Source organism: Pieris brassicae, chromosome 2, assembly GCF_905147105.1.
Source record: "Pieris brassicae chromosome 2, ilPieBrab1.1, whole genome shotgun sequence".
Classification (NCBI taxonomy): Eukaryota; Metazoa; Arthropoda; class Insecta; order Lepidoptera; family Pieridae; genus Pieris; species Pieris brassicae.
The window spans coordinates 12,158,002-12,181,604 of NC_059666.1; the positions used below are offsets into that span (position 1 = coordinate 12,158,002).

At 37.5% G+C, this 23,603-nt stretch overlaps 1 protein-coding gene and 1 long non-coding RNA gene across 5 annotated transcripts in view; one reads left to right on the top strand and one right to left on the bottom strand.

Annotated features, from left to right (window-relative positions):
- The window catches only part of LOC123717575 (mitogen-activated protein kinase kinase kinase kinase 5), a 43,129-nt gene that overhangs the window by 18,647 nt on the left and 879 nt on the right, over window positions 1-23,603 (top strand). The window contains exons 9-22 of one of the 4 annotated variants that reach the window (XM_045673658.1): window positions 232-389; window positions 1,969-2,080; window positions 2,162-2,212; window positions 3,355-3,393; window positions 4,713-5,554; window positions 11,038-11,162; window positions 12,013-12,094; window positions 14,225-14,347; window positions 15,771-15,914; window positions 16,010-16,134; window positions 21,512-21,644; window positions 21,850-21,968; window positions 22,333-22,465; window positions 22,781-22,907. In XM_045673658.1, coding sequence (XP_045529614.1) covers window positions 232-389; window positions 1,969-2,080; window positions 2,162-2,212; window positions 3,355-3,393; window positions 4,713-5,554; window positions 11,038-11,162; window positions 12,013-12,094; window positions 14,225-14,347; window positions 15,771-15,914; window positions 16,010-16,134; window positions 21,512-21,644; window positions 21,850-21,968; window positions 22,333-22,465; window positions 22,781-22,907 — 2,313 coding nt within the window. The remainder of the gene's footprint in view (window positions 1-231; window positions 390-1,968; window positions 2,081-2,161; window positions 2,213-3,354; window positions 3,394-4,712; window positions 5,555-11,037; window positions 11,163-12,012; window positions 12,095-14,224; window positions 14,348-15,770; window positions 15,915-16,009; window positions 16,135-21,511; window positions 21,645-21,849; window positions 21,969-22,332; window positions 22,466-22,780; window positions 22,908-23,603) is intronic. The other 3 variants (XM_045673666.1, XM_045673676.1, XM_045673684.1) reach the window with 3 other exon arrangements.
- Window positions 9,891-10,742, bottom strand: LOC123717601. The gene is made up of 2 exons (XR_006754848.1): window positions 10,499-10,742; window positions 9,891-10,069 (listed from the first exon to the last, which is right to left on the bottom strand). It is a non-coding gene; the product is annotated as an uncharacterized LOC123717601 (long non-coding RNA).

Genomic DNA, 23,603 nt, shown 5'->3' on the forward strand with positions numbered 1-23,603 from the left:
GGGATAAGAGTCGCACGCTGAAGCCACTAGGCCAACACTGCCCTTCTCTTACTTTCATATTCTATCAATTCAAATAAAAAAAATATATTTTTAAATACACAATAAATTCATTTTTATACATACTTCATTAGCGAAATTATTTTTTCTCATAATCTACTAAAATTACAATTTAAATTGTATTATAAATTGAAACCTTATATCATTATATGTCATAGTATAATTAATTTGTAGGTTAATGGAGGAAAGTCGCGAGAGGCGTAGCGGCGCATACGACGACTCACCCATCATAGACTTGGACGCGGAAGACGACCTCAGTCTCGCCTCTATGCCTAAAGTTATCAATTTCGCTGCAGACCTTAATAATAGCGGGGATACTGTTAAACGGAATGGTGAGTTTTATTCTACTCTGATTTACTGCGTATTAAAAAATGGACCTTAACACGAAGAAATAAAGACCAAATTACATTATTAATAACTTATATTGTAAATGCAATGAAACTAAAGGACAAGGTAAAAAACGATGTGATACGAAGCCGTATGTAAGTTATAATGGAAATGGGCCGGTCACATCGGCCGCATTTGTGAAGGCAGATAGGTCAAAAAGTCCCTTAATTGGAATGGCTCGGTGGGAAGAAAAAATAAAAGATGACCACCAAATACTTGGGAAGATGAAATAAAAAGGTTAGCGGGAAAAAATTGGAAAATTGTCGCAAGGAATGGACAAATGGAAAAAGCTGGAGGAGGTCTTCACTCCGTCTAAGTTCGAATTTCAAGACATTAATGACATGGACTTAGTGAAACTATAGTGTACTTGAATAAAGGCTATTTTTATTTTTTATTATTATAACTGCACTTGTGGTCTCTGGCAGAATGACCAGCGCTGTGGAACAACTCTACTCCTCAGCATAACGCTAAACCTGGCCCAGTCACAACCACAACGCACACACTTTTACGCGCTTAAAATTTAGCTTATTCCTTTTAAAAAAAATGTTATTTTTCTTTTTTGATTACTATTATTTTATGGGTTTATGTCTATCTGACAGCAATAACTTTACTTAAACAGTTGTAAACGGCTTTTTTAAACGACTTCAAAAACTAGGTTATTACTTTTTCTGTATGTGATTATTGTTGGAATTAAATAATATTTAAGCATGATTTAGAAGTCTAGACAAAACTTACACCTTTGTTCACAAAGTTATATCTCTTAAATTGATTTTATTTAGGTATATTCCAACATAGGTACCAAGTATCATTCCGATCGGTTCACTAGTTTTTGAGGCATTTTTGGAGAGGTTGACAGTTCAATTTGTCTAAATTACCTTTTTATTATTTAACATTAATTAAAAGCTAATTAATCAATAATGTTATTGAACGGTTATACGCCAGATATATCTCTAACCGAAGCGTCTATTGTCTATGTCATATCCTTCTACGTAAACGTGCGATTGTTGTACACGAATTTGTGTTATCATATCTCTTTGAACAGCGAAGGATTTAGTTATTTTATTGACGTGACAACGACTAATAAATCGAGACACACCGGCAGCACACACGAAATAGCATGACTCATTGTCCTGTTACGCTTATTGTACGCTTGCGCCGCATCTATCTCTTTTACACTCGATTGGCCTATGCGTCCGAAGATTCATTCCTTTGTATCCAATAATAGCAATAATTCAACAAAAATGATTCAATTTTTGGCATAAATGTGTGCAATCATTTCATAATTCGTTTTTATGACATTGTTACGTTAAACTATCGTCTGGACGTACCGAATTTACTGACAACCATTTTTTTATCAGTTTCGTTTATATAAGTTTATATATATATAATAGTTAGGTTATAAATATATTTTTTTTTAATTATATTTATGATTAAGGTTTTTATGGCGGTTGCTCTTCAACCTTTATTAACGTGTTTTGTGTTTGTCTTGTAATAGAGGTGTAAATAAATATGAAATATTTCCAGCATACCATAGACAAACCAGTGAAGAGTGGAGCGTTGCATCGCTAATGACCTGTCCCAAACACAATCCCCTCACTCAGGAGTTATCGTCAGACTCGATATCTACTAGTGAAAAGTGAGTATTTATATTTATACATACAAAATAAATGGAAGGCGACTTATATGTATGTATTTATTATATTATTTTCTCTTATAGCAAGTGGTGTCGGGTGATCACTGGGGATGATATTATGAGAATGAGTTTGAGGTACTTTAGGTCAAAATCCGTTGTTGTTGACATTTGCGTTGTTTTTTTTTTTCGAGTGGAATTGGCAGTTTTTCGATTTGGTGTGGTGTTTTCAATCTTATCGACTAGTCTAGACTAGGCAAACGGTATCTGTAGCTTTTGATTATATAATTTCATGTTAACATATATGTCAACGGTAAATAACTGCATATTATAACATAATATTAGTTGTAATCGACTTTATGGTCTAGCACAGTATTTTCCATTTTCCTTGGGGGCTGTTATCAATTTGATTGTTAAGAAAAAAATATCGAAAATTAATCAGAATTAATTGGATTTAGAATTTAAATTTATCATTATAAGTACTACTAATACTTACTGTGTATCGTTAACAATTTCCTAAAATATAAAAAATGTGATATGTATCATTTGTGTCTTTAATTAAACGATACAAAAAATTTAAAATGAAAGTTATGTATGTTAAATAAGGGGTGGGAGACATAAGAAAAAACTGTTCTAGAATTTAAAATCAAATGTCACGTTTTATTGTTATTGGTCAAACTAAATGTCGGACAGTGTCGAGCCTCTGTGATTGGTTTGCCCCCGACCAATCTTAGACGCGTCGTTCCATTTTACGCTGACATGTTATTGTTTCATGAATTTAAAATCTACAGATATCATTTTGATCGTATTGTGTGAAAAAGCATTTTTACAGACAAATGTGCATGTTTTACGTAAGGGGAACTTATATTCAGGAGAACTTGAAAATTTTCAAATTTAGTCAATGCATTGTTGTGTAGCTTTTGTTCAACGCAAATTAAATTAACAAACGTACGCTTCACATTATAAACACTAATTAACATGATTTTTCTCTACTCTAAAATTATTATTTTTTTCGTTTTGTACGCAATTAATCAAAGATACTCAACACTTATATATCTAACATTAATTTTACAAATTTCATAACCTACATAGTATTAATAAAAATAATTATATATTGATAAACAATTAAAATAAATTTTAAAAGTTTGGTCCCTGTGGCAGTGTTCTTTTAACGCTGGCAATATACATATTATCTGGCATAGTTACATATATATATTTTCACGAATCAAAGGCCTCTATGTGCTTTTGCCGATGTTTGTATGTGATTTCTCTTGTTTTAGGAGCCTCTTACAGTATATTGACGAAGAGTTAATGCTCAGGTAAACGTTGCATGACCTGTGTGTTTGGTAGATGGTTGCTATGATAACGACAGATTTTTAGAATTTCCAACTTTTAAAACTTTTTTGTACGATTTTTCTGAGTTCTCTCGCTGGCTGGGTGGAGTGGTGACCAACAAATACGGTCTCTTTATAGTAGGGATTTTTATAAGCTTTGGTTAAAATATGTATTTATACTGTTAAGATAAGTGACGAACACCACCCCGTCTTGTCATTGTTAAAATATTAGGACCTTACATATGAAACTGGCGTTTGGTCGTACTGGCCACTTTGACTTCAAACAACCTCTTTGTTTAGGAATTTGTTTTTCAAAAACCATGATTCATTTCATTTTCCCGTTTTTATTTTGTTTCTTTGCGTCATACTATTTATAAAATGGAAACCATGAATTGTATTCAATTTAAAAAATATCGACCATCCTCGAATTCCACATATTATACTAAATTGCATATGTAAGAACCTAATATATTAAGTAAATAAAATATGAAGATCTAAAAGCAACTTATAAGTAAACTTCTACTTTGTGTGACAAGGGTGGGAGAGGTTTACCTATCGCAAGCTAAATCAAAATTAGGTCACGATGCTGATAATTATCCAAGATTAATTTATGTACATTATAAAATTAATTCATGTATCAAAAGGTACTTGAAAGGAAAAATACTGTCAAAAATCCAAGAAGATTTTCAGATTCTATTACATTTTCAGCACCCTTTGCATTTTTTGGTGGAAAATTAAATTATGCTTTACGAAAAGATGGCTCCATTTATCAGTTTGCTTTCATACGCTCATATTATTTGGAAAGTCTTTTCATTTGAAAAATCTGTCGTTTAGTATGTAATTATTGGAGCTACCAGTAATTTTGCAAGGAGGCTTTGCATTTCGATATATGTAGTATATGTTCTTAAATTTTTGCTTAGTACATATATAATACAGATTGGTTATATGTTGTTAGATATATAGTTCTATATAGCGATATATGTAAGCTGTCATCTGTATTTTGCATGTACATAGCACTCCCTAAATTTTTTAGAATTTAGCATGCTAATGTAATATAAACTGATGCTTAAATTTGTCTATGACAGAGACTCTATGTGAATCTATAGATTATAGAGCTATATAGACAAATACTTTTGGAGGCCCCAGGTATAGTTTTAACATAGTTTTACCATTTTCTATACGTTTCCTGCACCACTTGTTATTTAACGCCTGAAGTGTCTAACATAACCCTAGCTTCAGCTAACAGCACTTCAGCCATGCCATCCAAAACTATCCGTTTTGAAACCACTTTCATCCATTTACAGGGCGACACTACCTTTAACTGCAGATACGGCAGCCATGTCACAGGCTGGCAACAATCTGTCAATACACGATCACCACCTCTCCCAATGCATACAGCTAAAGCAGAACTTTTTAAATAATTCTACTACGAACGTCTATCAAAGTTTAACGAGCTTTCAAACGCCAATCGGCTCCTCTTCGGCGTCCATAAACGAACAATTGTGTAAGAAAGACGAAATAATGTACGCCGATCATCAGGACTCGGAAACTCCAATCAACTCGAATTGTGAGTGTGGTTTGTGCCCGAAACCGGAATCAAAAGACGTGAACACCCTTAGTGATTTACAACGCTCCGTCGCACCGAAGTGTTCCTGTGACTCCTGCAATTCGAACGGTGACATTTTAAGCTATTACCGGCATTGCCCGAACCAAAATCAAGACTCCGGTATAGTTATCTGTGAGGTGTGCAAGAAACAAAAGATTTCTGTGAGCAATTTTCGCGCTCTGCAGATCGCAAATCGTTTACAAATATCGGATTCGGGCCAAATTGAAAATGGCGGTTCTGATGACGAGTTGTGTCGGAAAATCGACATAAGTTTAAATATGGATGTACAAGAGCATAGAAAGAGGCATAATAGGCACAATTCGGATTCGGTCACGGCGGGGATAGATTTGAATCAGTTCTGTCAATGTGAACTGGATAACTCTGGTAGTAAGAGGAAAACTTCGTCGGTGGACGAAATTTTCAAGATGGCAGAGGATGGTGGGTCGAGTCAAGAGTTGAAGGATGATGAGGTGAAAACGAGTCAACGGCAACGAAGCTTATCAGATAGTCAACGGGACAAGGCGAAAGTTGATGCCGAAGGTGAGTTCTGTATCTAAATATTTAATGTACGTCATTTGTACCTCTAGAACGGCCGGACCGATTTTAATGATTTATTTATTTTGTCTTCGCTCATAATAGCAGAATAACTATTTAAATTACGGAAAGATTCATGTAAAATGTCTTTGCTATTCTAGTCTTTATAGACATTTGAGTCATAGACAATTTCTTCATCTTTTTTTTTATTTTATAAAATAGGGGGCAAACGGGCAGGAGGCTCACCTGATGTTAAGTGATACCGCCGCCCATGGACACTCTCAATGCCAGAGGGCTCGCGAGTGCGTTGCCGACCTCTTAAGAATTTGTACGCTCTTTTCTTGAACCCTAAGTCGAATTGGTTCGGAAATACTTCAGTGGGCAGCTGGTTCCACATAGCGGTGGTGCGCGGCAAAAATTGCCTTGAAAAACGCTCAGTCGTGGAACGGCGGACGTCGAGGTGATACGGGTCGAATTTTGTATTCTGCCTCGACGTCCGATGATGAAACTCAGCTGCAGGTATTAATCCGAACAACTCCTCTGAACACTCTCCATGGTAAATGCGGTAGAAGATGCAGAGTGACCCCACATCTCTACGCAACGCCAAAGGATCGAGCCGCTCGGAGAGGGATTGGTCATCGACGATTCGAACCGCTCTTCGTTGGATACGGTCAAGTGGAAGGAGCTGGTACTGGGGAGCCCCCGCCCAGAGGTGAGAATAGTATTCCATATGGGGCCGTATTTGCGCTTTATAGAGTTGCAAGCGGTGGCCCGGAGTGAAGTACCGTCTCGCCTTGCTGAGCACACCAAGCTTTTTGGAGGCTAATTTAGCCTTTCCCTCCAAATGACAACAACAATATGTCAACGCCAAGTATTCCCATGCTGGCTGTGGCTTCAAGAAGAGTGTTTTCGAAAAGAGGAGTAGCGACAAAGGGTATTTTTTTCGCGGAAAACGCGCAAAGAACGAAAAAAAAGACACAACCTTCTTGGGGTTAAATTGGACTAGGTTTAGTCTACCCCAGTCCGAGACTCCACGTAGTAGAGTTTCAACTTCAGACACAAGTTTGTTCCGGTACTCATCGAAAACTGCCGGAGAAATACCTGCCCGGCCAGTGTAAAGAGTATCCCCAGTGCTGTCGTCCGCATAGCAATGAATGTTGCTAAGTTGCAACATGTCATTGATATGCAGAAGAAACAGGGTCGGGGATAGAACACAGCCTTGTGGGACCCCAGCATTCACGGGTTTAACGTTGGAACATGCTCCGTCGACGACGACCTTGATGCTCCGATCGGCCAGAAAGCTGGAGACCCAGTCGCATAATTTCTCGGGAAGCCCGTAGGCTGGAAGCTTCGAGAGCATGGCTCTCTAGATACCTCAAGAGCTGGCCATTAATAATGGATTCCATTATTTTGGAGAAGAAGGAGGTTATAGCTATTGGACGATAGTTGGACGGATCAGAGCGATCGCCTTTTTTAGGGATCGGATGTATCGAAGCGGTCTTTCAGCACTTCGGGACAGTGCCGAGCGAGTACAGGTACCGGAATAGGTGCGTCAGGACCGGAGCCAACTCAGGAGCACAAGTACGCAGCACAATTGGAGGGATACCATCCGGCCCGCTCGACTTATGAATGTCCAAGGAAGATAGTGCCTTGCGAACAGCACGTTGCCGGAATGCGCGTAGTAGGCACAGTACTCCGGACCACACAATGATCCGATGAACCCAATGGCGGGTCAACAGAGACTTGATAGGTCTCCAGATGTGAGGTCAGCAGAAGGTCCAACAAAGAGGGTTTATGACCATCCACATCTGGTATTCGCGTAATCGCAGGGACCATTTGTGACGGGTCGTAAGCTAAAGCAAAGTCGTGAAAGGATCTTCCCGCGTGATCGGTGGTTTCCGAGCCGAGCCAATCGGCACGGTGAGCGTTAAAATCGCCAAGTATCACGATTTCAGCGGTAGGAACCCCTTCGAGTAGGGAATCTGTAGCCACTTGGATGTGCTCAATGAGTCGGTCAGTTTCGGTATTTCCGCTATGGCCTATACAGGCATGCGTAGAATCGCTGATGGTCATCGCAGTCTACGCGCAGCCGGAGGCTAGATAGGTCCCTTCCCTCAAGCGACCCGAGGCGACGAGAACAGATATCCTCTCTGACGTACACGCAAACTCCCGCCCGCGGCACAAATGAATGTTTCAATTTGTACCCCGGGTAGGAGAGGTAGGAAGTATCAGCCGGGGAGGATATCTGAGTCTCAGTAAGGAAGAATAAGGCCGGCTTCGCAGTTTCGAGGTGAAAGTGAACCGCGTTAAGATTAGAATTGAGCCCCCTAACATTGGTAAAGTCCACTGAGAGCGTGGAAGGGGATGCCTTCAGTAAATTCTTCCGTTTTCCCCGAGATCGAAACCTAAAGTTAAAGTTTTTTGCGCAGTTACGAAAAGCAGCCTGTGCATCCACCATCGAATACTGATTGTTCCGATGATGGACGCTCAGAGGGGGTTTCTCCACAGCGGAAACGTGTGGTACCCCCCTGGGGTAATCTCTGTTTAAACTGCTCCACTAGGAAGGGGGTTGACTGACTGCACTGGTGAAATAACCTCTGTCACAGGTTATTTCACCAGTGGGCGATGGGGTCTTCACGTCCCGACGCCGATAGATCTGTTTAACATTTAATTCAGTCAACGACGTTTTTGGGATTTGTTGTGCTATAAAAAAAATATATTCATAGTACTTTTGTGTAGTTTTAAACATAAAAAGACAAGTCCATCCATGTAAGTAAGTAGTAACTCAGCTGCAGGTGTTAGTCCAAACAACTCTGAATACTATCCATCGTACATGCGGTAGAAGATGCAGAAATCCCACATCTCTACGCAACGCCAAGAGATTAAGCCGCTCGGAAAGTGACTGTCGTCGCGATGTGACAGACGTGAGAACAGTTCTCCATGTGGGGCCGCATTTGCGCTTTAAAGAGTTGCAAGCGGTGGCTCGGAGAGAAGTACCGTCTCGCCTTGCTGAGCACACCAAGCTTGTTAGCTAACTTAGCCTTTATTTCTAAATGCCCGCGATACTGAACGTCATTCGATACGTTAACGCCCAGTATCTTGATGTTAGCTGGGTCTTTAGGGGAGTGTCTTGGAGTAGTTACAACGCAACAACAACACTGCAACGATACAGCCTAGAAGATCGGCCTTCTCCATCGCGGTATAGGCCAGCGTGTGCATTAGTGGAATGGAGGGCTGACAGAAACTCTCTTGGATAGCTTTGTGGCTGTGGGCCAATTTCTCGCCAAATCTAGCAAATCCAAATCCAAATCTAGCTGTGCTCTGCTGTGCCTGATCGATTTCCCGTTGGAAGGACCTGGAAGCTAAGTTGTATGCTTTTTTACGTGCGCCGATAGTCGCTTCACATGATGTCGCCTCTTCTGCCCAGTCTTTAAAGCGCTTACGACGTAAGGCCGTCTTGCAAGAATGTCCAAACCAAGGCTTGGACTTGCCACCGAACGGCACCACAGCATGGAACAAAAACTTCCATATCCTACAGGACCACCTCAGCGACAGAGTCAGTGGCGGCATTTGGACGCAAAAAAGACCGCCCCGCATCTCTTTCTGCTGACTTGTAGTGCCACACGCGGCGACAGCCCGCGAAGCTAGGCCGTAGGGGACCGCGTGAATGGCACAATGCTCCAACGCAATGATCCGACGAACCCAATGGCGGGTCAACAGACACATGGTAGTTCTCCGGATATGAAGTCAGCAGAAATTCCAACAAAAAAGTTTTATCATCCAAATCTGGTATTCGCGTAATCGCGGGGACCATTTCCGTGAAGTCGTATACTAATTCAAAGTCGTGAACGGATCTTTCCGCGTGATCGGTGCTTTCAGCGGTCCCAACCGTTTCGAACAGGAACCTGTAGACGTTTGAATGTGCTAGTTTCGTTATTTCCGCTATGGGATCTTTATAGGCACGCATAGAATCGAGAACTGTATTCTCACTAGGAGGGGGTTGACTGATTGCGCTGGTGAATTTTAAAAGTTATTTCACCAGTGGGCGATGGGGTCGTCACGTCCCAACGCCTTAAACGATATACGTGAGGACTATGGCATATTATTATAAAGCTACATTATCACTGACACACTTACCTAATGATCTAACTGAATATTTCTAAATCCCCGGAATGGTGAAGGAGAGTGAGTGGTACTATCGTGTGTATAATGACGCAAAATGACAAAAAAAATATGGGTTCACCAGGAATTTGACTACAGATTTCGAAAACTCTCGAAGCATTGGGTATTCTATTTTGTTCCATGCGCTAGCCCTACCACGTTGCGTAATAAAAAGCATATATAATATCGTGATTCTTTATTGACAATTACACAGTAATTAATTAATTGTACAGTAACAATATCCGTATGTATCGGTTTGCCTTGTTTTGGTACATACGCCATCAATCCTTTTGGGGTCACAAACCTGTTGACATTGATCTCTGCAGTCTTCGTCTGAAACGCAGTTGGTCAATTGAAGATCTGTGAAAAGAAATCAATTATTGTTTGTAATCACGCCCAGTGCAGTTTAAGTTGTTTAATAGGTTACAATAGATTAAAGATATGAAGTGTGAAATCTATGCTTGAATCAGTGGTACTATTAATTGCTTCCGTCTTTCAATTTCTCCCTTAGTTGAATTGTCTATGAGTAGAATTTAGCGTTAAAATAATATCGTAAAAGAAGATAATGAGAAGAAAACACATACAGAATTAGCCAACAGAAATCTGTAGGGTGATATATAATTGTAGCTCTCTGGTAACCGTATATACGCGTAATGGACCAAGCTGTCCTAAATGAAGTTGTCGATGAATGTAATTCACAAAACGCAAAGTATGAAAATGAAAAAATACACACATCTAAAAGAAAGGAAACAAGAAATTGATAGTTTTTACTAAAACTCGTAACATTACCTTGGCCAGTAACGGTCACAAATGCCGTAGCGAACATGACAACGCAGATGAAAATAGCTGTGAACTTCATCTTGGTTTTTGATTGATTGTTAGCTCTCGTATCAGTGTTTTCTGTATATATATATATATGTAATACTGTTTCGCTTGAATTAATTTATTTGATACAGTCATGTGTGCCAAATTAATTTGGAAATAATGACCTGAACTGAAAGGATCGTAAATTATGTAATTTCCCACATTTTAGTTGTCGTAATGGTCATACATATTCTAATATTTAATAATATTTTGGTAAGATTATTGTTTTATTTAATAATATAATATACCTTAAAAAGTCTGGCAAAAAATTAAATGAATGACGTTGTGTAGGTTCGAAAAGTTTTAAATACAAATCACTCAGTGTTCGAGATATTGAACATTTTCAAAAATTCCAAATTTATAATGCAAGATATCGAGTCCAGTATGAACGTCTAAGTAGGAAGTATCCAAAAAGTTGAATGCTTGAGTAAATTTCAAAATAATAGTAACAGTTTGTGTGACAGGTAGTAGTACACCTCCCGTACCTCCTCGACGAGCAAGGGGTAGACGAGTTCGAAGCCCAGTGCGACCAGCGCCCAACGGACTACCGCCTACACCCAAAGTGCACATGGGTGCTTGTTTCTCTAAGGTAATAGCTTTGCCAACTACCCTCAATATTTTGCAACTACCCTCGTATTTGACGCTACATTGACGTATTATCTGATTTTTGAGTTATTAAAATAATTTCTGAAATAAGTAATTAAACTGAAATGCATTACAATAAAAATTTGAACGTAATTAAAATATGAAAAGGAGGGCGGCCTTATCGCTTTCGAGCGATCTCTTCCAGGCTACTACTGTGAGAAAAAAATGTATTAAATTAAATAAGGTAGGCAAGAAGTGCACAACTACATACAATATTATATATAGTTTTTAAGACAAAACTAAACTGAAAAAAAAAACAAACTTTACTAAAAAAAGGATACATGAAGAATTAAAAATAAAAAGTGCGCATGAATCACGATAATTTATGATCAGTCTCACGTCAGTTAGTAGTAAGTAAGGTTAGGGATACGATATGGACAGGTAATGTTGGTACTGAAGAAATTTAAAGGAAGATAGAGAACTACTTCTCTAAGAGAGCGTTCAAGTACTACGTCACGCAATTTTTGGAGATTCTTGACCCCCCCCCCCTCCCGTGAAACGCCGCCGTAACGTTTTCTGTATCCAATAGTAAATCGTTTCCTGACCACCCCCAGTGACTCTTTATACCTTAAATTCAACTTTATGTCGTGTAAAGTAGTGGAAAGTGGAAAATAATATTAACAATAACGTGTAATTCAATCCCCATCCCGCATCGTAACGTTTTACAAGAGAACCCCCCCAAAAATTCGTTACGTAATACTTGAACGCTTCCTAAGCCAATAGGTTTTCAAAATAAGATCAATCAACGGAATGAGATTGTAGTAGAAACGAAGCACTTACTAATATAACTTCAGGTGTTTAATGGCTGTCCGCTTCGGATAAACTGCACAGCATCTTGGATACACCCCGACACCAGGGATCAGCATATTCTCATAGGTAAGAAACATTTAAACCTTTTGTTTTGATCATCTTTAACGTGAGTGGCTACAGCGTGCGACTCTCATCCCTGAGGTCGTAGGTTCGATCCCCGGCTGTGCACCAATGGATTTTCTTTCTATGTACGCATTTAACACTCGCTCGAACTGTGCTCGAAAACATCGTGCGGAAACCGGCTTGCCTTAGACCCAAAAAGTCGACGGCGTGCGTCACGCACAGAAGACTGATCACCTATTAGATTAACAAAATATTATAAAACAGATACAGAAGTCTGAGGCCCAGACCTAAAACGGTTGTAGCGCCATTGATTTATTTTATTTTTAACGTAATTATATATGTATATGATAAATGAATCCCTATTTCCCTTGGTCACGGCATCACGCGTGAACGGCTGGACCGATTTCGCTAATCCTTTTTTTGTTGTGTTTGTTATGTTAAGAAGGTTCTTATGAAAGAAAAAATTAAGAAAATAGCGAGGGAAATAAGAAAATTTAACAATACTTAACCACCATATTAAGTAATCCTGACTTTTGTTACGATAGCATTTTTTTTCAGTGTTTAGCGCTTTACAATTCAAACTTTTTCCATGTTTCCTAATGGTGTTCGACATAACATTGACAAAATGCGTGCTGCAAATGTCGTCAAAGAGGTTGTAAATCAAATAAATATCGTATAAAACAAATGCTTCGATCGGAGTTATTATATTGATAAAATACATATAAAATACAACAGTCGCAAATTGTTTGTGGCATTAATCTTGAAAATCAATATTTTTCACATGGCCACTTTTGTGTCGCTTGTTACCATGTCGGAATACCAACAAAACTATTTATATAAGCGCCAGAAAAACAAAAAAATAATGTTGTACATTTATTTTTAGTTAATTATACCAATTCAAAATCAATAATCATAGTTAAGACAGGACAACATCTGTCAGTCGTCTAGTTATTTATAAGTATCTTTAGAATTAAAATATATAATTCAGCTCGCGGGTATATGATATAAGTATGATACGGAATAATTGCCCACGTACTTAAGTCGCTTTCTAATATATGTTTTAATATGTGCATGTAGAAAAATAGAAGTAAACAAAGAACCAGGAAAGAATAAAAACCGGGTGTTGTCCATCCGGGGATTACCATCTATATATACAATCTGTTATGTCCTAATCCTGTTGCCATGACAACGCACAAGAACCCAACGATCATAAACGATTTTCTAAAGTTCAATTAAATATGGTATAGTTTGGCCACAATAATATTTTTCCGTTTTTTTAGAACAAACAAAATATTGTTTGTAGTATAAATACAATGTTTAGTTCCCATTGACAACTTTTACAAGAGATTTTGACGTTTTGTGTTACTATATTGCGCGATGAAGGGAAATATCTCACTCGTAGTGGGCAAAAGACGCCGCGTGCCAAGCCCTACCATATCTTACTACTTTTTTTTAAATATTATGGCAATAGTTTTAACGTTATGCCATTTTCAAGTAAAATCCTACTACGATTTGTCCTCTCAGTCGATTTGTCACTGTGACTGGAATTGGTTAAGTAAATTGTCCACGCACAGGTGCCTATCCCTTTAGCGCGTATTGTCTTAAGTCTGACATTAATTCTCTAGGATTCTTTTCATCGTATGCGACGAGATACAATTGATCCATGTGTCTCGTACGGACACGAATAAACTGCATAATTCGCAAATGTTTCGGGTTTTATCTATGACACTAATTATGAGGATGTTGATATGTCACTTAACTTTACTTTATTTTTTTTATGGCGACTTCCGTGTAAATCAATGTCGCCAATGTCGCGTTCTAAGTCTTAACACGGTGATGATAGTTTTGATAAATTGAATTTAATCTAAAACAAAGATGACGACACCATAAAGACAACACACATAGACTTTTAATAATATATAACAAGAAGTTAACATACATAGGGATGTTGATATGTCTCACCGCACCAAAGAGAATGTCAGGAAATATTTAAAGAGGCGGGAAAACTGACTTTGTTTAGCAGTAACAATTTAGTTTTTTCTTTGATGATATTAATATTGTCGTTTGTTTAACGTTAAATTTCAGTATTAGTTAGGGTTCCAAGCTCCTGTAAAATCAAGGATGTTCTTCCAGGTGCGGAGGAGGGTATCTACACGTTGAACTTGAACGAGCTACATGAGACTGCTATGGATCAACTCTGCCCTCGAAGGACGATTTGGATGCACGTCATTAAGGATGTTCTTATGTCGCTTTCTGGTAAAAATATTATTTTTGACGTGTCAGTGTCAAATAAATCGATAAATCGAACGCTGGCTGCAAACACGAAAAACCATGACTCATGAACCCATTACGCTTATACGATAGCGCCGAATCTATCTCTTTTACACTCGATTAGCCTATGCGTCCCAGGATTCACTCCTCTATATCTATATAAAATAGCGATAATTCAATAAAAATTATTCAATTTGTTTTCTTACGACGTTGTCACGTTAAACTATCGTCCGCAACAGACAACAACTTTTTTTAAAGTTCACCATATATATTGCTATATTTTACAAGATATATATTCGAAAATACTTGACAATGATGATAAATGTTGCAAAAAAAATACAATAAAACCGTCCAATTATAGATTATAAAAGTAATTGTTGCTTATTGTAAAATAGCGGATTATGTATCAGATAGATAAGTTATGTTTTATAGTGTTTAATCTGTTAACTTAAATTTAGTTACTATGTATATAAAGGTAATTGGATTGTATATCTAAAAAAATAAAGTAACATTCTCAAATACAGTGGAATCTCTATAACTCGAATGTAAAGGGAAATTCAAAAGAATCGAATTAACGAGTTTTCGACTTAACAACTTCGATATATTAGTAGTATTTTTCGATTTGTAGAGTCGAATTTGATTAACAATTCAAGTTACGTTTTAAAGTATATATATTTTTACACATTGAAACGAATTACATATTAATTAAGTAAAATCTACACAAAACATGTATTAAAAAATATGAATTCATTGCACGCGTAAAAAACAATAGATTAGAAGCCCCAAACCCGATTTATTTTGCTATTATTTCGGGAAATTACAAGAAAGACATTATTGTAGTTAAGACTTACAGTCTCCTTTTTGAAATTCTACTTAATAAAAATAATAAAATAAATAAATTAAAAGCCCTTTATCGACATAGGCCTCCCCCAATTGTTTCCAAGTGTCTCCATCCTTGGCAAACCTTTTCCATCCTTTTGGTAGATCGCCTTCCCATCTTTTAATTTGACCTCCTCGTTTTCTTTTTCCGTTCCTCGGGTACCACTCTATTACATCCTTAGTCCATTTTTCTTTGTTAATCTTCATTATATGTCCAGTCCAGTACCATTTAAGTTTTCTCGTTTTTTGTAAAAACGTCACTGACGTTTGTTATTTTTTTCTTATTTTTGAAGTTGTCCACCGATCGCGAAGTCCTATATTAAGCATGCATCTTTCCATGCTGCGTCAAATTCGAGTTATACGAGTATAAATCATTCAAGATATCGCGAGATTCCACTGTATAAAAATAGTTTTTATAACAATTTTTTGACAAGAATTATTGCTTTCCAAGTATTTGACAGATAGATACGAATGTATAGTTTAAGTGTGTTATAGGTCGTTGAATATTTAACAAATGACATGTCAATAGGTAAAACCCCCTGCCTGTACCGGCACGAGCTGTTGGTGTTAACGGGTAGTGGGCGGGCGGGGGCTGGCAGATCCCTTCGCGTGCTGCCACCTCGGCTTCTCCCCAGACGGTTCGCGCCTTCCACGCGCGTCCCCGACACCAGGGGTAATATTAACATTATTTCATTTGTTTAGTATCTCCAATTTTTTGGGAACCTTTGGAAACCTCAGACAACACTTACTCTTACGATTTATTTTCAGGCTGTACCGTGTGCGCAGTAGTCCGTAACCCTTACAATGGTTACAAGTACCTGTGCGGGGCCACACCCGCTGGATTATTCCTCATGCAGTGGTACGACCCTCTACGGAAGTTCATGCTGCTAAAGGTACTCAAAACTGTAAAGCCTATAGCTTAATATAATAATAGTAATGTAAGCCTATTTTAATGTTAAACTGATGTCTCTAGTGAGTTGGTGACACCGACAACTGCTGTTTGCTCAACTTTGGCAAAGGCCTCCTCCATGTCTTTCCACTCTGCTCTGTTCTGATGTTCTTTATCCATATTATCGCAGTTACTCCCACCTTCGAAACCGTCTACCTCGTTTTCTTTTATTTCTTGGGTACCAATATATGATCTTTTTGTTCCACTTTTCTATACCTCTTATATCAGCCCATTTCCATTTCAATCTTCGCATTGTAGTTGTGACGTCTTCAATTTTTGTGTGGTTTCTTATGATTTTATTATTGATTCTATCGGACTTCCTGATATTTATCAAAGCCTATATAGCTAACTTGAGGCTAAATAGAAGGATAGTGTATGTGTCGCAGTAAAGTAGTTAAATTCGAGAGTAATAATAATAATAATCTTTATTTCTTCTCTCACATATACATACATAGCAGGTTATTATGATTAAACTAAGATGATAACATTTGGAAGTGTATGTGAGAGACTGGTCTCTGTAACAGGAGACCTGAGTGACAGATAGCCAGCCTCTCCACCACCGGACCGGAACACGTACAATCAGGTCATTGTCATAAGATACAATAGAAGAAAATAAGCAAGTGCTAAAGGAAAAAAAAAATAGAAACGGAGTCGTAAAAATAAATTTGGTGTGTGTTTGTGTCTGTGTGTGTGCGCGCGTGTGTGTGTGTGTGTGCGCGTGCGTGTGTGTGTGTATGTGTGGGCGAGTGGGTGTGTTACAGAGTAACAGTTATTAAATCTTCTGTTTCATCATAACTCAACGTCTTCAGCCAATTAGTAACCATTTTTTTACATTCATATTTCGATAGTGGGTAAATGTTAATTTTTTCATTTAATTTATTATACAGGTAACAGCCTAGGAAACCAAAGAATCTTTGCGAGAAAGAAGTTGTCCATCGTGTAATACGACAGCAAACTTTATGTTTAATCCTCTTGTTTATATTTAATTCGGGGTCGTAACTAGTTTTATAATGTTGTTTTAAAACTGTGTTGAGAATAAATAATTGACGAATTGTTAACACATCGGCTAGGGCATAAAGCTCTTTAGTGGGAAAAAGAAACGGTAAGGAATGACTTACTTTTAACACTGCTCGTTGGGCTCTTTCAAGTTTTAGTAGATTGGTTTTGAAAGTACCTCCCCACACAGTGATACAATAGCTTAAAATTGACTGACATAAAGCCTGATATACTACTTTAACAATTCTATTGTCTGCTATAAGTCTTAAAGTTTTAAAGATGTAAATGAGTTTACGAGTTCTGCATGAGAGAAGATCCACGTGAGAATTAAAACTCAAGTTACTATCGATAACTACACCCAAATACTTAACACTATAGGCAATGGAGATGCTTTTGCAATGGCAGAGTTGATTTGAAGAGCAAGTATGGGCTGTGATAGAAAAATAATCATGAATGTGAGACGGAACGTTTTTAATAGAGAAGGGCATAAATTTTGTTTTATCAACATTAAGCGTAAGGCCGTTGCCTCTCAACCATTCATTAACAAGGCCAAAACCAAACTGAGCAGAATTATACACCTCATTCCAATTATTGCCAGAGAAGACAAGGGCAGTGTCATCTGCAAAAGATATTATCTTACCATTTGGCAACTGGAGGTTACATAACTCATTAATGAATGTTAGAAACAACGTTGGGCCAAGTACGCTTCCCTGGGGGACACCGTAAGTTATTGGCAAGTCATTACTTACAAAGTCACCGACCTTAACCCTTTGAAATCTATTTTTAAGGTAACTTTGGAAAATACCCAATTGGGAACCACGGATACCCAAAGATTCAAGTTTGTTTAAGAGAAGTGGGGCAGACACTGTGTCAAATGCCTTAGCAAGGTCCAAGAATATCGCTATAACTTTTTGCTTTCGGTCAAGTTTGGCTACAATGTGATCAGTAAGTTCGTGAACGGCGTCGTTTGTAGAACTACCCGTACGGAAACCAAATTGCGAACTAGAAATGAGATTCTTGGTCTCAAGATAGTTAACAAGGCGTTTGTTTATAAGTTTCTCAATTACTTTTGCAATCGTGGGTAGTTTAGATATTGGTCTATAATTATTGACACATCCTCTGTCACCACCCTTGAAAATCGGAACAATATCAGCCAGCTTAAGCTGATCCGGAAAAACGCCTGTGGAAAAAATCAAATTTACAATGAATGTCAATGGTGGGACTATTATTTGATGATACCGTTTTAATATAGCACCTGAAATATTATGCCGTCCAGTACATTTATCTTTTTTTAAGTTGAGAATACAGTTACGAACTTCATTTTCATCGGTACTATCCAAAACTAAGGATGATAGTGGATTGGCCATTGAGGATATATAACCCCTACCAGAGGAATATGCCTTTTCAGCCAGATCTTTACCAATAGAAACAAAGAATTTATTAATAAAATTGACCGATTCAGAGGGGTTATCAGGAGAAATAAGTTGCTCAGCAGGTCTGCAGAGTTTTGATGTATGCGTTAATTTCCTAACAGTGTCCCAGAGTGCTTTATTATTTGTGTTTGCCGCCGCTTTTAACTCTTTCGCCTCATATTCCCTTTTAAGTTTCTTAAGGAGCCAGTTGCAAAAATTTCTGTACCTTTTGTAGGTTATTTTCTTAATTTCATTGTTCAGGTCTTTTTTATATCTTTTATGAAGTTTATCTCGATTTCGTACACATCTTAGAAGACCAGAAGTCATCCAAGGCTTCTTTAGCCTCTTGCGATTAGGTACGGTGTGATTTTGAGTATTAGATTTTATTTTAGCATTAATCTCCGAGATGAGAAAAGAAGTAGCAACATTTGCATCTGAAACCCGATAGATCGGTTCAAAGCAAAGGTTTTTCATATCATTATCTAGGCCTACATAATCAATTTTAGTATGGATGAAGTCTTTATTTTGTTTGTGAGATTGCTGGTCTTCTATTATGAGAACTACGCTGTCATGATCAGTTACAGATGATTCAACTACATAACAAGCGGAAGAAAGAGTACTTTTCATAAAAGCGTGATCAAGGCACGTCTTGTTGTGAGTGGATATTGTATGTGCGGGTAACAGACCATGAGAAGCTAGTAGATTTAAGTAAAATTGAGAATTCACATCCTTAGTGTTTGGCATAATATCGATATTGATATCACCAATAATTATGACCGAAGATAATTTTAGATTGGTAAGAATTTCGTTTAGCGACTCTATAAATTGGGAGACGTCTTTATACCCTGGCGGTCTGTAAATGGCAATGACGGCAGTATTGTCATTTATTTTTATTACAAGAAAATTGGACTCGAGTACTTTTGGTTCAGATATTTTTATGTTTAGGCAATTTTTGAAGTAAACTACAACGCCTTCATTTTGAGTCAGGTTGTGTTCGGTAAGGGCATGATAATATCCGTCAATACGGTGAATAATATTTGTGTGGCGTAGCCAGCACTCAGTGAGCACAATAAGGTCCCATTCAGTTTTAGATCTATCTAATAGTGTTAATAAGTCTGGGAAGTTCCTATTTATACTTCGAATATTTTGGTGAATGATTTTCAAACAATTTTCAGGATGTTTAATTAAGGTCTGTAAGTCTTCTACTTCACAATTAGAGGAATAAGCTACGGTAAAGTTATCAAGGTCTTTTAATATTTCATTTGTTTGATCGAATTTTCGTAGGTACGAATATAAACAAGGATGTCTTCAGTGTTAAGGATTTTTGGTGCAGGTTTTGTAGCGTTGCATTGGCTGTTGAGCTATCCTTTTTCATACATTTATGGAGTAATAGGTTATAACCAATATTGTGTTTATAAATGTGTCCAAGTGTAAACTTAAATAAGTGTTTTTGGAATGTAAGTGTATGTAAACGTTGAGTAAATGAAGTGAGTGTGTAAATTATAACAATAATTTGTATTAGTATTAAAAATAAACATCTTAGAACTCTTACCATATAAATCAAGTTAAACAAAAATAAACCAGAATTAATAAAATAATAAACTGGATAAATACAATAATACTGAAAAATAAATTCTAAAAAAGATAGTCATATGATTTGTTTTACAAGATCATCAAGACATTTTTCGGAATCTATTATAACAGGCTTACCAGCTGCGTCCATGCGCAGGAAAACTCTGCCGTTAGAATACCAACAAGCATACTTAAATTTTTTGGCAATTTGTCGTGTTTCATACATGAGTTTCCTTTGGGCTGGCGGAAGGTGCTCATCAATGTATATCAGTGATTTTGCTCCTGGGAGCCCAAGTGTTTGAGTGTTTAACTTTTCAGGTATTAATTTTTCTTTAATGAGTTTTCTTACTCTGGATAGTAATTCATTCCTGGTGTGAACGCAGCTAAACTCTGCAACGATGGGTCTTGCTGTTCCAGGCTTCCCTGGCAAACGGTAAATATCACGCAACTCTTTAGAGTCTATAGTTAAATCCAACTCCTTGCCAATTCTCGTAAGGATAGACAGAAGACTTTCAAAGTTTTCGCTATCGCAATGAGGTATATTTCGAACCTCTATAGTTGCGACTCTTGATCGAAACTGCAAACCTTGAATTTTGGTCTCCAAGTTATTTATGGCTTCAGAATTTGCATTCTTTTGACCTTCAAGATTTTTGACTTTGGACGATAGCTCTTCGTGTTGTTCATTCATAAATTTCATACCATTTTCGATGTCTCTATTCGTGTTTTTAATTTCTTGACATTCTTTTTTTAATTGCGTCACTTCAGTTACTAATTTCAGTTAATTGAATCTCTAGACAGTTAATTAATCAAGTCGCTAAAGTTCCGTCAGAGAAGTGAGTGAACGAAACGTTTAATGAGTTTCCGAAACGTTCCTACGCAACAAGACTAACCTAACCTAACCATTTACAATAACGCAAAACAAAGAATTTTCAAGCTCTCAGTTCTTCACGATCACACCCCGAAATCACAATAACAAATAAAATAATCATGGCGGAGTCTTGTATTACATTAGACATGCAGTGCATACTGCAAGCGTGCCGCAAAAGGCCGCTTGCCACGTTTAAACAAATGAAATTATAAAAAATTTCATGTATTGCCAATTCTCAATTAATAGCGTAAAGCGAGGTGAACTGGAAGAAACTCCGTCGTTTATTTTAATTGTTTGTTTTGCACTTAGCTAAGTATGGCTTCCGTATGTCAAAAATGTATTAAACTAAACGAAGACTCAACTTTAAATCTCTGGGCTCAAATACATACATTTCTTGAATTAATTGAATCTTGAATAAATTATTTAAGCAAAGAAAAATGTTGTGTTATCGTGTCCGTTTGTATATATTTCAGAACATCGAATGTGTACTACCCTCGCCGTTACTCGCTTTCGAGTTAATCATAACTCCGGAGCTTGAGTATCCACTTCTTTGTGTGGGCGTCACGAGGAAACCTATACGGCTTAATCTAATTAATATTAACTCGGGTAAGACAAAAATAAAATGAAATTAATAAAAATCTTTAGAAATTTAACCTACCAACCATTTTTTTTAATAAGCTTGTTCTGACCGTAATTCAATCGGTATTCGACTCTGTGGTATTAACAAAGCCCTTGATGTTATAATTTGCTGTCAGTTCTTTGTAAAGTAACATTTAATGTTTGCTGAGGGTAGTTCCTGTTTGAATTAAAGGTGCGAGCTGGTTCCACTCGGACGAGCTGGAGGTCCGCCCTGGGGGCTCAAACACCGTGATACCGAGGCCTGAGAGGCTTCACACGCTTAGAGCTGTGCATCAGCTGAATAAGGACGCGGTGAGTGTCGTTGCTGGCCGTATATTGAACCATTTGGAGAATTCAATTTTAATTTTAAAATCTCTTGCGTTAAAACTAAAATAATTAACTTTTTAATAATAGAGAAGGGCACGAATCATACTTCTGTATCTTCTATCTTTTGTAAGCATGAAATCTATTTTTGGCCTGAGCCTGTCTTGTCTACGTATAATATGGAACATTAGTAAAAAAAAAGTTTATACTGATTTTTAAATAAAGTAGGTTTTTATAAAGTGACCTGTCGAATTATAACACGTGTGTGTTTGTCCAAAATTTTTTTTAGAACTTAATATTATATCCAAATGATATATTTTTAACCAAATTTTAAATCAAAACAATTTTCTAGATACTTGTGTGTCACGAAAACGTAGTGGACATAATCCCAGTGCTTCCCGGGTTCGATTCCCGGCGACAAGACGACAAGCGGAGGAGCAAGTTGCCGCAGAGACTGCAGTTCGACTTCCAGATTGATAGCATATGTGAGTATTATAATTATATTACATATAATACAGGTCAATTGGTGCAAAGCCGGGATTCAAATCTACGACCTCGGATAAAATATTATTTTTAAAAACAAGTGGCAAACGCGCAGGTGACTCTACCATGATTACGCACGAGTTGCCGGCCGTGAACGTGTTGAACGGTGGTACTTCGTATACTGATGAAACTCAGCTGCCAATATTAATCCGAACAACTCCTCTGAACACTCTTCGTTGTAATTGAGTCGCTGATATTGGTTCTTGTAGAATATACGAATATCTTATTTTTGTGATTTAATATTTTTTACTCTTCAGTGTGTCTAGCGGACTCAGTGCTGGCCTTCCACCGCAACGGCATGCAAGGACGGTCCTTGAGGAACGCTGACGTCACTCAGGAAATAGTGGACCACTCGCGCGCATACCGACTCGTCGGACACGACAAGTTAGTACCGACGTATACCCATTATAAGTACATACGCACAATGTGTGCGTTGTGGAAACCCTTTTAAGTAAAAAAAAACCTTTTCAATATATTTGAAAGTTACCGTGAATGATATCAATTTATACATATTTTACATAAAGAATGTGCTAATTACAGTTTTCTGTAGACATTTAAAAAGCGTTATGGAGTAAAATAACTTGGAAATAGTCATTAAAAAGTTCTAAGTTAATAATATATTTATACGTGAGTCACGTGACAAAGATGACATTGCTTATCATATCTCTTCAGCTGTCTAATCCTTATAATGACTTGGAAAAATTCTTCGGAGATTGATTTTGATCAAAATATAATATGATTACACGTAAAATCTTGACGTTTGCGCACGTGTTTACGAGCACGGTATGTCATAGGGGTGCAATTTAGCTGGTTTCTTTTTTAAGGGCAATACTTAACAGAATTTAGTATCATTTGTCTATTTAGCCTATTTTACTGTGTTTATATATGTCGGAGAGATATTGTCACTCCATCGATATGGACATCTTCATTGGCGGGCTTCGTGGGCGTCATATAGGTAAAGTGCGATCACAAAAGACCCGAGTAGAATTGAATTGAATTATAACAATTTTAGCTTAAATTATAACGAGCAGCGGGTTCAAGGCACCGATCTCACTTTTAACCACAATTCACATAGACCCA